Below are 15,117 nucleotides of genomic sequence, written 5' to 3'. Positions count from 1 at the left end.
GCTTAAGATTAAAATGTGTTGACAGAATCATAATGATGCCAGTTTGATGGAGAACGAATAAACTTCCTGTAACATCGACGAATACGATTCATTTATGGTATCTCATTCATAAACATGTGGGAAAGCAGATGAATAATTGAAGTGTTTGTTTGCAAAAACCGATAAGTTCATTTTTGAAGATTTTAAAGTACGCTGTCTGTCATAAGGTACTAAATAACACCTTTTAAATGATATATTGGTCACTACATATAAAGGTACATTTTTGAAGTTATGGTTAAGAGAAGCAAAATTTTTCTTATTATTCTCTTTATTTTTCTTCACCTTTAATCGCAAATATCTCTATTTGGCAAATATGGACTTATCGGTTTTTGCAAACAAACTCTTCAATTAGAACCTCAACGGATTGTGCAATATGTATCATTAAATCATGTGTAATGTCACTGCCTCTTGGAAACATTATAAAAGTCAAAGTTTATTGCTGATTTCAATTCAAATTCACTTTCCTGTCTGTTTTCCTAAACTTTTTTTTTTAAATTTAACGCCATATTGAACAATTGTTAAATAAAGATGTAAACAACAGGTGAAGTGCTCATTTTAATAATTTTGTGAACAGTTTTCACTCTTTAAAAAAAGCATGGGAAGCGGTGAGACCTAAATCACCTGTGATGGGCATATCAACCTATCTGTATTATCAGCCTAAACACTCAACAAATATGAGCTTTCCGACAGTTTCATAATTGTTTTCTCTTCCTTTGTCTAAAATAAAAAAATACAGCGCTCTTTTCTATTAAACTCTTTGCCAAAGTTCCACCAACAGATATTTTCCCTTCAATGACTAAAAAGCAAAATTATACTGTCCCATTCTTAAAATATAAATTACTTTTCACTAGTAGTATAATTTCATAAAACAGTTGAATCACTTTTCAGCTTCATATGATCCATGTTCAAAACATGAAAATCAACTACAATATAACACGCGAAATGTTCAATTTGTGTCTGTCCAACAAAACATGTCATAAACTTAGGCATATCCGAAGCAAACCATTCGCTTTCGATACTAGATAGATGAAATTGATTGATGTCATCAGATGAACATACCCATATTAAGTGTGCATTTTCTTTCCAGACAGATGGGAAAAACTTAAAAGTGCGGGGTATCACAACCTTATCAATACAGGACAGTCAAATCTACTTAAGACTCAACGTAATAACGCAGATGTAGGCCTACTTCAAATGCAAGTGTAGAATAATGTTACAGACCTCCATGTTTCACTCGCGCTGTGGGCACGCTTACAGGCACTTGGTATTTTCAGGGACAGCGAATTGAACGAGAAAAATAATTGCTAATAAATTCCGTAATTACCAAATGCCTTTTTGATAAGAATGCAGAATTACCTCCATGTTTAAATACTTGTCAAGGTGACCCGATAACTGATAAACCATCAGCGCATTTTCATATCTAACTTTTGGAAATTAATTCCCTTTTAAGTAGAATTAATGTGGGTAATGCACACGTGTCTACGGAGATAACGGTGTTATTATCAGCCTTAGCGGGTAACAAACAACGAGTGTACAGAGAGCATGACCGAGACGGTGTCAGCTTCTCATATTATCGCTGTTATTACAGACGTTCTCGTCATTAGGTGAACACACTTGCAGGAATTTGGCTCGAGACAGGGAATTCCTTGTAGGCCTAAGCAAGCTTCTGTCATCAAAACAGGTAAGCTCTCTCCTTCTACTATATCTTCACATGCAATTGTCTGGCACTTTTTTAGCAAATCATAAGCTTTTGAGCAATTGTAATTACTATCATAAGCTTCAAACTCCTTCGCATCACCTACCATTCTTTCGCACTGAGTCCGGCACTGTATAAACAAGTACTATTACATGCCATGAAGCAGGAACTTGACTGTCATGGAAGGTGTTTTGGAGCACAACCAATAAAACAAAAATTCTGGACAGCCTATTTCAGATAGGGCCTACCTGTAGAGTGTAAAATATGATATAGCCCTGTTTCCAAACAGACATTACCCTTGAAGCGGAAAAGAACAATGAATTTTATCATTTTTTTTTTTAAACAGCAACAACACACTTCTGAAAGTCCTAATACATTTAAGCTTATTTGAAGATGTAACAACAAATCGACAAAGGAGGTATGACCTTATTGGAAGTAATGGTGGTTCATGAAACAATGGAATACACCTTAGACATCATTACATTTGATAAAGAATTCGCACGATGTAAAGCATAATGCTGTCATTACAAAATTCTGGACGTACATGTATTTTCCTTCTCCTCCTCATTGCTATCATCATCATCATCTATATAAATTTTTCATTTTTAAATCCTGTTTGTTTTAGTACCACGACAATGTTTATCCTTATGTTGCATCCTACCTTCACCACGCTGAGCGCCAACGTTGTTGTTGTTGTTGTTGTTGTTATTATTTCTATTTTCCTTTCCTTTTCAGATGTCTGAAACCTTCAGTTAGAAGCTGTTTTGACTGTCATGTCATCACACTAAATGTTTTACCTCCTTCCCACAATGTGCAAGTAATAAAAGTCTTGTTTTGTTTTTCTTGCTTCGCCGAATTCTTATAATAGTAATTTAAGATACAAAATTAGGATTCATCCTTTGTGTAAAGGCAATTAAAGGGCAGTTCACCATCATACAATACATGTACATCGGTTGCTTAAAGTTTCTGCGCCATCACTGTTGGATGAGAAGAGTACAGCTTGTGGTGTGAAATTCTCTTTATTATATTCCTTATATCGTTCGACCCGTGAGACATCAGTAGTCTTCTCATCCAGACGTGACTGCGAAGACACTTTAAAAATTCATAACTTTTGACTTGGTTTTCCGATTTCCCCAAGCTTTCACCGATGTGTCCTCCTAATATTGCTGCATTCACTCAATTCACATGTATATGAATGTGGACTTCCCCCTTTCTTTCGTCTCTTCGATTTCACATCTAAAAACATTTTACCTGGTTTTAATTAACTTCTGCTTCAGATCTGTTGTCCTTTATCCATCCCTGCTTACCAGGCTCGCCATGAAACTTTTCGCCGCTACTTTGTTGTCGGCTTTAGCCGCCGTCTCTGCACTGGCACCGGTCTATCGTGTGGATGAAGCGAACGATGGGGTGAGAGGCCGTTTCGCCATCAAAATCAAGGTAAATATCGACACTTTTTAATGCGTTTATGTATACTCAATCAGATTATAGTGCTCAATATACTTTTCAAGTCAATGTACATTATCTATCTTCGTGAGTGGTACGAACGGCGTAATTTGTACTCAAAAGGATTTTCTCGAGTATTTTGTGTATTTTGTGAATGTAGATAGTATACAGCACATCAGTGAGAATTAACCCTGTTCTTGCCACACCAGTTTTGTGAAAATTGGACTCATTGGCATGGAAAGTGTAAATAAAATGTGGTCGGTCTTTGCTGGATGAGACGGCTACAATGATAGGTATCGTCAAGATTATAATTATACTGATAAAACATCAAGAGAGTCTCAGAATGACATGTTTTTATATAGATAGCTGACCTGTTGATGCATGTCCAAATAATATTGTTTTCTCAGCCTGAAAAGGAAGCAATTAAGTGCTCGGCCATTATGATTGCAAAAATAAAAAAAGAACAACATGTTCGGATATTCCTTTTTCATCATGACTCCTGAATTTATGACATTGTGAAAACAAAATGCCATTCCACCCATTACCACTTTATGTCATAGATGTTGGGCTCGCGAGAAACTAAATTATAACTTCCAAGTATGTACCAAAGTTGATACGCTTTTACTTCATTTCATTGTTTTGTATCTCTAAGGACGATTTCGACGTCGATTCCGTAGTCGACAAGCTGGCCAGTCTGCCGTCGTTTGGACTTCTGAAGGGAAAGATCTTCCATCGCTACTACAAAGTCATCAAGGGCTTCAGCGCTAAACTCAGTGACGAGTTGGTGGAAATTGTAAGTATCCAAACAAAAAAGAATACGAATTCGTTGTAGGGCCTTTGAGACAAAGTAGGGAAAATTATGACCTATTTAATCCATTGCAGCCTTTAACGTATTCGCCGTATTGTCCGACAGATAGTTAGGATAGCATCTTCCTTTATCGTTTTATCGTATCGCAGCATTGTCAAGATAGTCATGAGGTGAACATAAAACAACAGGAAGTTATAGTTCCTTGGACCATTTTGTCAAAGAAAGTGTTCAACAGACAAATTATTTGAACACAAGGATTCGAACCCAGGAACAAAATCTGATAGTCCATGGCTAAATCCATCATTTTTTAAGGATTTAGTGCTTTTTGGAAGCAAGCTCTTCGTGGCATGTAAATAATTTTGTGTTATACGCCGCACTTTTCAAGTCTGCAGTTAGTTACCTCATCACGTCGACTAAAATTATTCATATTTCGGCTGGGGGCATAAGAATGCATGAATATTCATAAGCATCACGTTGCACACGTGTCATTATTCAGAGAACACGTTATTATCCGTGGCTTCCTCGCCCCCTGGGAAGAAGACCAAATGCTCGTGTAACACGCAAGGCTGTTTCTATACCTTACGATAGCGATATCGCGAAGTAAATACTCGTTAATGCGATAATGGGACTTGAAAAATAACAATCTTTGTGTGTTATCTCATTTCGCTTACCAATTAATTACTCCATTAAATTTTCCGCAGAAATCGTCACCCTCAGCGAATTGGCAACCGACACTTTTTTTTTCTACATTTCCTGCATCAGAAAAAAAAGATTAAAGGGATGACAAAGATTGAATGGAAATGGGACTTCAGGTTTCTAAAATTATTAATTGTTAGATAACAATAAACATCTTATGTAATACGAAGGAGCATTTTATTATAAGAGAAATTCAATGTTATTTAAATGAAGGTATAGTTTTGATATAATGAGATATTCGAGAAAAAAAATCCTGATAAAAAGTTTTGATCTATTTTTCATTGTAATTCTTCTTAAAACCACTCTTAATTTTGAACCAATTCTACTATTACCAATATAATGATAACAATGTTCATGAAAGTGAGAAAAAAAATGGCCAACAACTTTCTAGTCATCATTATCATCATCATCATGCGTTATCATAATCGAAATTAGTTGTGCCCTTTATATTTTCCTGTGGACAATGAATAACCTGTTGATTTTAATGAAGTAAAGAACGAGAGGAAGAGAGAGGAAGAGAAAGCGAGTGAGGGAGAGAGAGAGAGAGAGAGAGAGAAAGTGGGGGAGAGGGAGAGGGTAGACAAATAAAGACGGAGACGTATTAAAAGTCAAAGAGATAAATTTGCTTTTGGACCCAAATCAAACCTTATTTTTGACAGGTGCGTGGTTTGGAAGGCGTCGAGTACATCCACCAGGACACGGTATTCAGGACACAGTCGGTAGCATCGTGGGGCCTCGATCGAATTGATCAAGACAATCTCCCCCTCGATGATATGTACGCTCCGGAGGGAGGTAAAATCACAAAACTATTATATTACTGTTCTTAGACATTGTCAACCCCCCCCCCCCCCCCACACACACACACCCTGTTGTTCGTCCTCCTCATCCTCGTTACTCTTCTCTTTAACTCTTTGTAGTCTCATCTCCTTTTTTTTTCCTTTTTCTATCTTATTTCATTCTAATTCTTATGCATTTTCCTGTGTTTTTTTTTCTGATTCTGACTATTTGTCATTAGTTCTTCTTGTTCTGTTCTCCTTATTTACATATCCCATAGTCATTTTTCTTTTTCCTTTTTTAAATTTCCCTGTCTCATTGCTCATACGAAAACATTACTATATAGGGAGTTAGATTTTTGCGAGTGCTGCAAGATGATTAACTTTTTTTTTTTGTCGGTAATACAATTAATTTCCATTCAATTAAATTCAAAGGTTGTTTTATATTCCGACAGAACATGTATTTTTCACTTCCTTTGATTAAAAGAGAATAAAGTAAGGAGAACATTGTAGAATGAAAAGACTATATAGTAATTGAGGAAACTTATAGTTATTGTACATTGTAGTAAAAAAAGAAAGAAACAGAAGTGGTTGAAATAAAATACATGTATAACCTTGCGTAAAGTGCGAAAAATGGAGGGACCCGCTAAACCACTAAACAGCAGAGCTTGTGTGATGTGGGCCCCTCTGGAAGAGAACATTGATGGAAAGATAAATTGAAGCACCGTAAAAAAGGAAGAAGTCTGGAAGCCCACTGAAATATAGATTAACAGACAGATATGATATTTACATAGCAAACATTAAGCTCTTTATCTTCAACAGGTAAAGAGCGTTGTTGCTGGTAAGTTCTTATGCGAACGAAGAGTATTCAGTAAGATACGGGAGCATTCAGGTACAGGGGACTCTCGGTGTTACTAAATGTTGTTCTCTACGCCTTGTTGATTCACAGCTATCCAAATTTTAGTTTTAATAGTGGTAATTCATTATCCCACGAAGTCCAAGAGACCATAATTTCTGTGTGTCAGTGCAGTATTTTGCTTCTGAATATTTCCTTTAGCGTTTTGTAAAGTAAAATAAGAACGTTCTTACCAGTTGTGCTTTTGGTGTTTATATAATACATGATTGTTTGTTCACTTTCAGAATTTTCAAATGCCTGTTAATTGCTCAAAGTAGAGCGAGTTCATTTAGTGACAACACATTTAAGAAGTTAAAGTTTCTCTTTCTTTGTATTTCTTTTTTATATTGAAATGGATTTGGTGCTTTCAATTCATGTTTTTGTGTTTATTCATTTATTGTACATATACATACCCATATATATATATATTTTTTTTTTTTTTGGGGGGGGGGGGGACTCTACATATTCAATGAAATCTATGAATTAAATGCAATCTTTCTCCAGTATATATTAAGTTCAGATTCTGAAATTTTTTGATTGGATTCTATCCTCCCTGTAATATATATATATATATATATTTTTTTTTTTTTTTTCGGGCGTGCAAATTCTCGGGGTATCACCACCAACTCCAGCAATGAAAGCACAGGCTGGCGTTGTGTGCGAGACTGCCGTGTGCGGTATACAGATAGGATAGAACCCAATCAAAAACATTCAGAATCTGCACTAGTATGTATAACGCAGTTCACTTTAGAGTTGCCATTTGATAATGACTGAATGACAATGACTTCGCTGGGTCAGGTTAAAGAGGAGTTCGGGCTTGCTAAAATTGGCTGATTATGTGGACTTTTGCCAAGAGGAATAACCGTCCGTGTAGTCCATGTAATTATGAGAAAGAATACAAGAAATCTATGGGAATGAAGGAAAAAATATTAACGCTATTAATGAATGTAGAAACATGCAAATGACAAAATATATGTCAATGGATATATAAGAGAGAGAGAGAGAGAGATAAGAAATAAATTAAGACAATTTTTTTCACATCAGTCAACTTCTTATTTTCTGGGATAAGATTGTGGGAACTACGAAGCAAAAATTAAACATGAAAACAAAATCAAGGGATGATTTTGTCTTTTTGGTTTTAAAATTGCCACTCCACTTTATCTTCTTTTCTTCAACAGTGTGTGTGTCATATCAATAAATCGCCACGATCTTTTATTTTACCAGGAGTAATGGTTTCCATGTGTGAGTGTGTGTGTGTGTGTGTGTGTGTGTGTGTGTGTGTGCGTGTGTGACTGAAACGACTTCATAGCAATCAAATATAAGCGAATTATTCAAAAGGGTTTCAATTTCAACATGGCTTTACACACTTACATCTCTTTCTATTATCAACTGATTGATTAATATGTTTGTATCCATGTTTATATCATAATTCATAATGTATCTATCGGACAAGTCAATTTATTCATTCTTTCGAAATCAATGTACACCTGGAATGCACTTCCTGATTACTCTACATTCACTTTTCCTATTACCAAGATTTATGTTCGATCTACTGCCATTGATTTATTTGTCTAAATTTGAACTTTAAATTTATACATTGTTGTTTTTATTTGACGTTGTTGTGATGATGAATGTAGATGGAGAAGGTGTCAACGTCTACGTGATAGACACAGGCGTCAATACGATGCACCAGGACCTTGAAGGCCGCGCTTTCGTTGGGTATGACTCCCGAACAGATAACCGCGACGACCCTGAAGTAAGCTGAAGGAATTACATCGCCCATAGCTTCCCGCACATATGATAACAGATAAAATATGGATATATCTGTTTGCATATACATAATTATACATACATATGCATACATGTACGTATACAAAGATATGTAAAGATATGATTATTATATTATGATATAACATACACAAATATGTATATATACACATGTATATATATGTAAAAAAATATATATACATATTCATATATATATATATATATATATATATATACATTCATATATATATATATATACATATTCATATATATATATATATATATATATATGAGGAGTTTGAATGCAAATGAAGATAAATTCCATTTTCAAATTTTTATTTTAAGGTCATCACTCAGCAGAGAAGAATTAGCTTTGTCAGTGATACTTCATTCGTTAAAAAACAATAATCATTTTTGCAGAAATTACTTACATTTTTGCAAAATTTTGATTCATATTTTGATTTTGCTTTTCAGAAGCTTCCATCTCAAATATACCAAGTTAATGAAAAGGCATATATCGGTTTTTTTTCATTTACACTCTTCAATTGATATAGGTTGTGTATGTGTGTTTATGCATATACCTTTGCATTTCATATTAATATGTTATTATCATGGCAGACAAAAAAAAAATATGAAGTGCAGAACTGAAGTGATTTCAGGGTATACGCAGTGGGTTGTGTATTATTCTTTATAGGGACTGTACGATACTGGTTGAGGTGAGGATTCAGATTTATAGCATTCATAAGTGAGATAATGAGAAACCTCTTATGACATATGGAAGAGCATGTCATTTTAAGAAGGATTCAACGTTTATTTAATGAAAATTGGTTTTCAAATGGCTGAGATATCCAAAGAAATGATAACAATAAAAGGCGACAGGCCACGCCTTTTATTAGGATCTCTTTGTTTCACCTTCTTTTGGGATATCTCAGCCATTTCAAAACCGATTTTCATCAAATAAACTATTGATACCCCTTAGAATTGCATGATCTTTGACATCTCACAGAGTGGTTTCTGAATATCTCGCAAAACGTTAAAAGCTAAATCCTCACCTCAACTAGTACTGTACAGTCCGACACCAATGAATTCTTCAAGTCATGGACTATCATGTTTGCGTTTATATAATTCTCTCTCAATTATCATAATAAGAATATTATGCTACGTTTGTCTCAGTCTGTCACTCTCTCATTCATTTACGTATTCAATATTTGTTTGCTTATCTACTTTGTTTTGTTGATTAATTTCTTTGTTCTCTCCTCTCCACTCCTCAGTACGGCATTGATTGCAATGGCCACGGGTCGCACTGTTCTGGGACGGTCGCTGGGACAAAGTATGGTGTCGCTAAAAAGGCCACAATCTACGGAGTCCGAGCTTTGAGCTGCGTTGGGTTTGGTATTCTTACCGACATTACTGCTGGTAAGGCATCTTTGAACGTTAGGAGACCTGCATTCCTTCATATACATTCACAGACAATTAAACACTACCATACAGACAAGCGAATAATGCATTCGATTTGACTTGATTTGATTTGATTTATTTCTGCGTTTTTCACAAAGTATATACGACATAACAAACATTTTTCCAACACTGTACACATTATCCGACATAAAATGAATATAAGATATAGTCAGAGTGTACCATAATGAAATCTTGTAAAGGTGAATTATAATCATACAAGGACAATTGGAAAATCATTGATTATTCAAACGAATGAATACATACAAAATTCAGGAGATCGTTATCTTTAGCCGAAGCTTTACAAATCATTTAACACATATAAATTGTGTAACCGAATAGGGTAGCTACAAAATGCATCAGTGCATCGGTGAGTTAGAGTGCAAGTGCATATGTGCAGTCTTTGTATTTGTATTATTGTTAATGCTATTTTAAAAAAAAAAAAAAATCTCTGTTGATTGATTTCAAATAGGAAAATAATATATCTGATTTTTATAATGTTTATGTGTGCATATTATGTATGGACACGAATCATGTAATATAATATTACTGTAGAAAAAAATAAAGTATATATTAGCAATTGAGTATATGAATAATATTATAAGAACGACCCAAGTCCAATTTTTGGCCAAATTCAGTCTGACATGGGAAATTGTAGCTTATGCATGGGCTCATCTTGTGTGTAAATGATAAATCCTAATTACCCCCGGAAGTGCCTGAAATGAATGAGTTAAATCTTATATTAATGTAAGAATGAAGGACTTGGGTCATTCTTACATTCATATAATAGCGCCCTCTCTCATCCTTCTCCCATCTCTATAGCAGAATATCATGTATATGAATCAAAGAACGACCCAAGTCCATATGAATCAAAGAACGACCCAAGTCCACCACACAAAATGGCCTCTCCACAATTAATGTAAATGTTAATTGTCATAATAATATATGTTCTAATTTGTATATGTTCTAATTTGTATATACAACGTTGCCTTCCCATCACAGTTAAATAGAATATTATTGGACAAATAAAAAAGATAAGAATTTTTTTTTAGTTTACTCGAAATGATCTTCCATGGACTTGGGTCGTTCTTATATTCATATACTCAATTATAACTGTGTCCGCACACTTTGTTTTATTAGACATGAGACCCTTCCTGCCGGAGTTCAGAAGGTTGCAGATATCAATCCAGGACTAATTTATGAATAAATATCAAATCAAAGTTTGTATATTATACAAACATATTATGCATAAATACACTACCCACGCATATCTACATTATTGTATTTTATATACAGTAACACTATCTCACTGTGTAATTCCTTGTAAATGGTGTAGACACAGCGTGATTCTGTAGGTATGATTAACTGAATGCACTGAATATCGATTAATATCATAATAAGACATATTCAGAAACGAAAGTTGAAGGAGCATGTAAGCGTTGGCTGGTTTATCTATTGCCTCCTGATTTGTATTATTCCACAATCAGGGGTTGCAGGTATTCAGTAAAATGTCTATTCTAAATTGTTTACAGACTTTGTCATGTGTTTATCCATCCATTTGGTTTGTATCTTTAAAGTATGCTCTTATCAACTTAGTAATGTGGCCATCTTTTTTTTTCGATTCATTCTTGTTCATTTATTCTTCCAATCATTCATTCATTCGTTCGTTCGTTCGTTCGTTCGTTCGTTCGTTCGTTCGTTCGTTCGTTCGTTCGTTCATTCATTCATTCCTCCATTTATTCATTCATTCGTCCATTTACGCATACAGGATTCGAGTACGTGGCGGACAACGCCATATTCCCAGCTGTCGCATCTATGTCGCTAGGGGGCGCCAAGAACCCGTTTGTAGACCGTGCGACACAGGGTCTGATCGATGCTGGCGTGGTGGTGAGCGTAGCGGCCGGAAACAGCGATCGGGATGCCTGCACCTTCTCCCCCGCGAATGTTCCCGATGTGAGTAGAGAAGTTATGGCTGCGGATAAGCCAGGGCTGATTACTCGAGAAATGTGACGTACACTCACGTAATATTAAAATTTTAGACACACCCACTTTACTGCACAACAGATAATCCCTTCACAGCCACGATAAGAAAGGGGAAAAAAGAGAGAGAGAAGAAAATAATGATGAAATTAAGAGCAAGAAGGGGATGGAAATGAGCTCCAGAGTACAAAGAACATCTTAAGCGATAAATATAATGGATGAGGATAAATTCAGGTGGGAGGGAAGGGGAGGGGAGAAAAAAAGAGCAGAAGAGGATCATGAAAAGGAAGAAAACTGAGAAAGAGGGAAATGAGCAGCTCCGGTGTAAGGGGAAAAGGAGAGAGACAATGTTTCCTCTCTGTGCCAGGGTCTCTGAACAGTCAAGTGTTGTGTTATAACACTGTAGGGTTTTCTGTGCTAATCTTCACTTAAAGCGCGCAAAGAGTCAAGCTCATGAAAAAAAACAAAAGTGGAGGAGATAATCATAGAAAGATTAAGCAACCTAAGAAGACTATACGATAAGAGTTTGTATTAGATACAATGATTACAGTGAAAGAGGATCTATCATTAGTGCAGCGGAAAAGAAACAAACAACGCAAAAATTAGCAAATGAAAGGTCAGCAAATTCATATGGACGTCGAATGGCCGAGGCATTTATGATTATGATTGTGGTTATGACCAATAATTGAAGAGCTTGCAACCAAAAGGCGCTAAATCCATTGAAAAATGATGGATTTAGCGCCTTTTGGAAGCAAGCTCTTCAATTATAGGTTTGTATTAGCTCTGATTTTGTGAGTTTTGTGCTTATGATTTCTTGTTTCTTTACATGTCATCTCGCCTGAAATCAGATTGCTAACATATAAAATAGTTACTCTTACGTCCATATGCTTGTTCAAACCTAATGTTCGTGTTTTAACTTGCCGTCGACATCGTAGAATTAAATTTTCCCAAATGTTATGTAAAGTTACGAGACTAGTTGGAGAGTCAGTCTGAATTATCTTCATGATCATTTTGTCCTGTTTTGTAATGACAAGTGATTAGTGACAGATACAAAGGAAACTTTCTGATGAGTGAGCATATCGGCGTTTAAACAAAAATACATCAAACCTTTTTTCTTATCAATCCAAGTGGTGAAATCTTAGTCTACATCAACGCTTGCAAACAGATAGGTTCAACATTTTATGGCTGATGGCTGGTTGCCAAATTCCTAATAACTTATGTCAGGAATCTTACAATGTATACAAACAAAAACAACAACACCAAACTCAACTCAAGTCATCTTTGACTCATCTCCAAATCAGAATCAGCTTATTTCTGCTTAGCTCAAATCAACTCTAATCTAAAGTAGAGGTCATCTAAAGCAACGTTTATGTTATAGTAAATTCACAACTCAATTCGTCTAAATCCAACTTAACGTCGAATCAAACTGGAGAAAAAAAAATCAAGGTCAAATAAAACTATAAAACTCAACGTCAAATAAAACTAAACTAAAATTCAAATTGAGCCAAACTCAAAGTCAAATCAGAATGAACTCACTTTGAAATCAAACTAAACTTGAGATAAATTCAAACTAAACGCAAAGTCAAATCAAACTGAACTCAGAAGCAAATCAAACTAAACCCAAAGTCAAATCAGACTCAATTCATCTCACTGAGCTACTGTTCATTTTCCTGCGCACTCATCAGGCAATTACTGCCGGCGCCTCGGATGACACTGATACGAGGGCGTACTTCTCCAACTACGGCGACTGTGTCGACCTTTTTGCTCCCGGCGTTGACATCACCAGCATTTGGCACAGCACTGTGGATGGAACTTACGTAGCTAGCGGCACTTCTATGGCTTGCCCCCATGTCTCAGGTACGTAGAGTAACACGTAGAGTTACTACAGTGTATTTCTTTTTTTTAAACATGAATTAAGGCAAACTGAATCCAGATAATGCCGATGACTGAACAAGGGGACACCAGGTGGTCATCATGCCAACAACGACTAAAGATTTAAAGGAAGGGGGTAAAAACAGAATATTTGTTTCTTACTGTTTCTTTTTAGACCTACATCTAACTGTTCATGAATTTCTTGATTCTTACAGAGCGAAAAAAGAACAAAAAACTATTGGCATAATTCCTTTATATGCAAACCTATGGGCATTCTTTACTCCGATATGCACCAAACTTTTTTTTTTTGTCAGTGCCATTGACCCACGTTACAGTCTGCATCTTGTTTTGTCGTTAAAGGGATGGTACAGTATTGGTGGAGATGAGAATTGAGCTTTTATCACTTTACGAAATACCAAGAAAACACTTTTGATATAGTAGAGAGCATACCATTTTAAGAGGAATTCAAAGTTTATTTGATGAAAATTGGGTTTGGAATGACTGAAACATCCAAAAACAAAGTAAAACAAAGCGATCGTAATAAATTGTGGGTCCCATACTTTATTGGAATCGCTCTTCTTTGGATATCTCAGCCATTTTAAAACCAATTTTCATCAAATAAATGTTGAATTCCTGATAGAATTACATGCTCCTTCATATTTCCTAAGAGGTTTCTCATTATCTCACCGAAAAATGTAAGAAATCTGAAATTAGATCTCAACCAAAACTGTGTCTTTCCTTTAAAGGGACAAAATTCAATTATCAACAACTATAATTATTTTACATAAGATAGATACAGTACCGTTTAGAATCACGTTTTCTCTATGATTATAAATACAGAGTAAATCAATGTGTACATTTCATATGCAATAAGCGTACATTATATGTATCCACACGTGTTTGTGTGTGTGTGTGTGTGGGGGGGGGGGGGGTGACAGGTTGTACTTTTGTGTGAAGAGATAGGTATATTCTTTGTCATTAAAAGGCAGTTTGGGGAGTTTTCCCCTTTCTTGGCACGTATTTCAGCATGTCATGTCGTCGTAGTTTTGTAAAGAAAAGTAACACCCTGCTTAAACCGTGTATGTCCACTCCCTTCCCACTTTAAAGAGAACTTGCCACTGCCAATGATAATAATTATTGAAGTAACGCCTTTCCCCATGTTCAATATTCGCAGGTGCTGCGGCCCTTATACTCGGGAATAACCCTGGCTTTACGTGGAGGGAGGTGACCGCTGCACTGACCAATGGTGCTACAAAAGGAAAGATCAGTGATGAGATGGGTTCTCCCAACAAGCTACTTAGAGTGCCCTCAAGCGGTTAGTTCTGACTAGGAAAGGGTGTCATAGGAGTCACCCATATGGATATGGTCTTTTTTCGGGGGGGGGGGGACGGGTTAGTTAATAATCTTGTATCGACACGGATGATACAATTTGAAACTTGCCTGGTCAATAACATCGTAACCATGGTAACCAGCGGGACTGATTTCTGATAATCACGCAAACCTATGACATAACTTCAAAATCCGTGTGCAAAGATCGTGACGTGTTTGGAGTAAGAAACTTTGCACCATGCTGCAGCATATCTTTCGCTCACCCCCAACCATAACATTGTGTACTCTTGCATCTGCAAAGAAAATGAAAGTGTAATGAGACATGCGTGCACGCCTATACACAATGTACATTTCATGGTTTTAG

At 35.9% G+C, this 15,117-nt stretch overlaps 1 protein-coding gene across 1 annotated transcript; it reads left to right on the top strand.

Annotated features, from left to right (window-relative positions):
* The first annotated feature begins 1,708 nt into the window (after positions 1-1,708).
* LOC139710224 (aqualysin-1-like) lies at positions 1,709-14,744 on the top strand. The gene is made up of 9 exons (XM_071622155.1): positions 1,709-1,720; positions 3,013-3,172; positions 3,831-3,971; positions 5,342-5,474; positions 7,988-8,106; positions 9,389-9,533; positions 11,341-11,525; positions 13,238-13,409; positions 14,599-14,744. The coding sequence occupies exons 2-9, from the start codon at positions 3,053-3,055 to the stop codon at positions 14,742-14,744; spliced, it is 1,161 nt and encodes a 386-aa protein (XP_071478256.1). The 5' UTR covers positions 1,709-1,720; positions 3,013-3,052.
* The last annotated feature ends 373 nt before the right edge of the window (positions 14,745-15,117 follow it).

This window comes from Diadema antillarum, unplaced genomic scaffold, assembly GCF_040938485.1.
Source record: "Diadema antillarum isolate AM-2024a unplaced genomic scaffold, OU_Dant_1.0 seq00001510_RagTag, whole genome shotgun sequence".
Lineage (NCBI taxonomy): Eukaryota > Metazoa > Echinodermata > Echinoidea > Diadematoida > Diadematidae > Diadema > Diadema antillarum.
The sequence above is the reverse complement of the archived record's forward strand: the minus strand, read 5'-3'. Positions and strand labels throughout refer to the sequence as shown.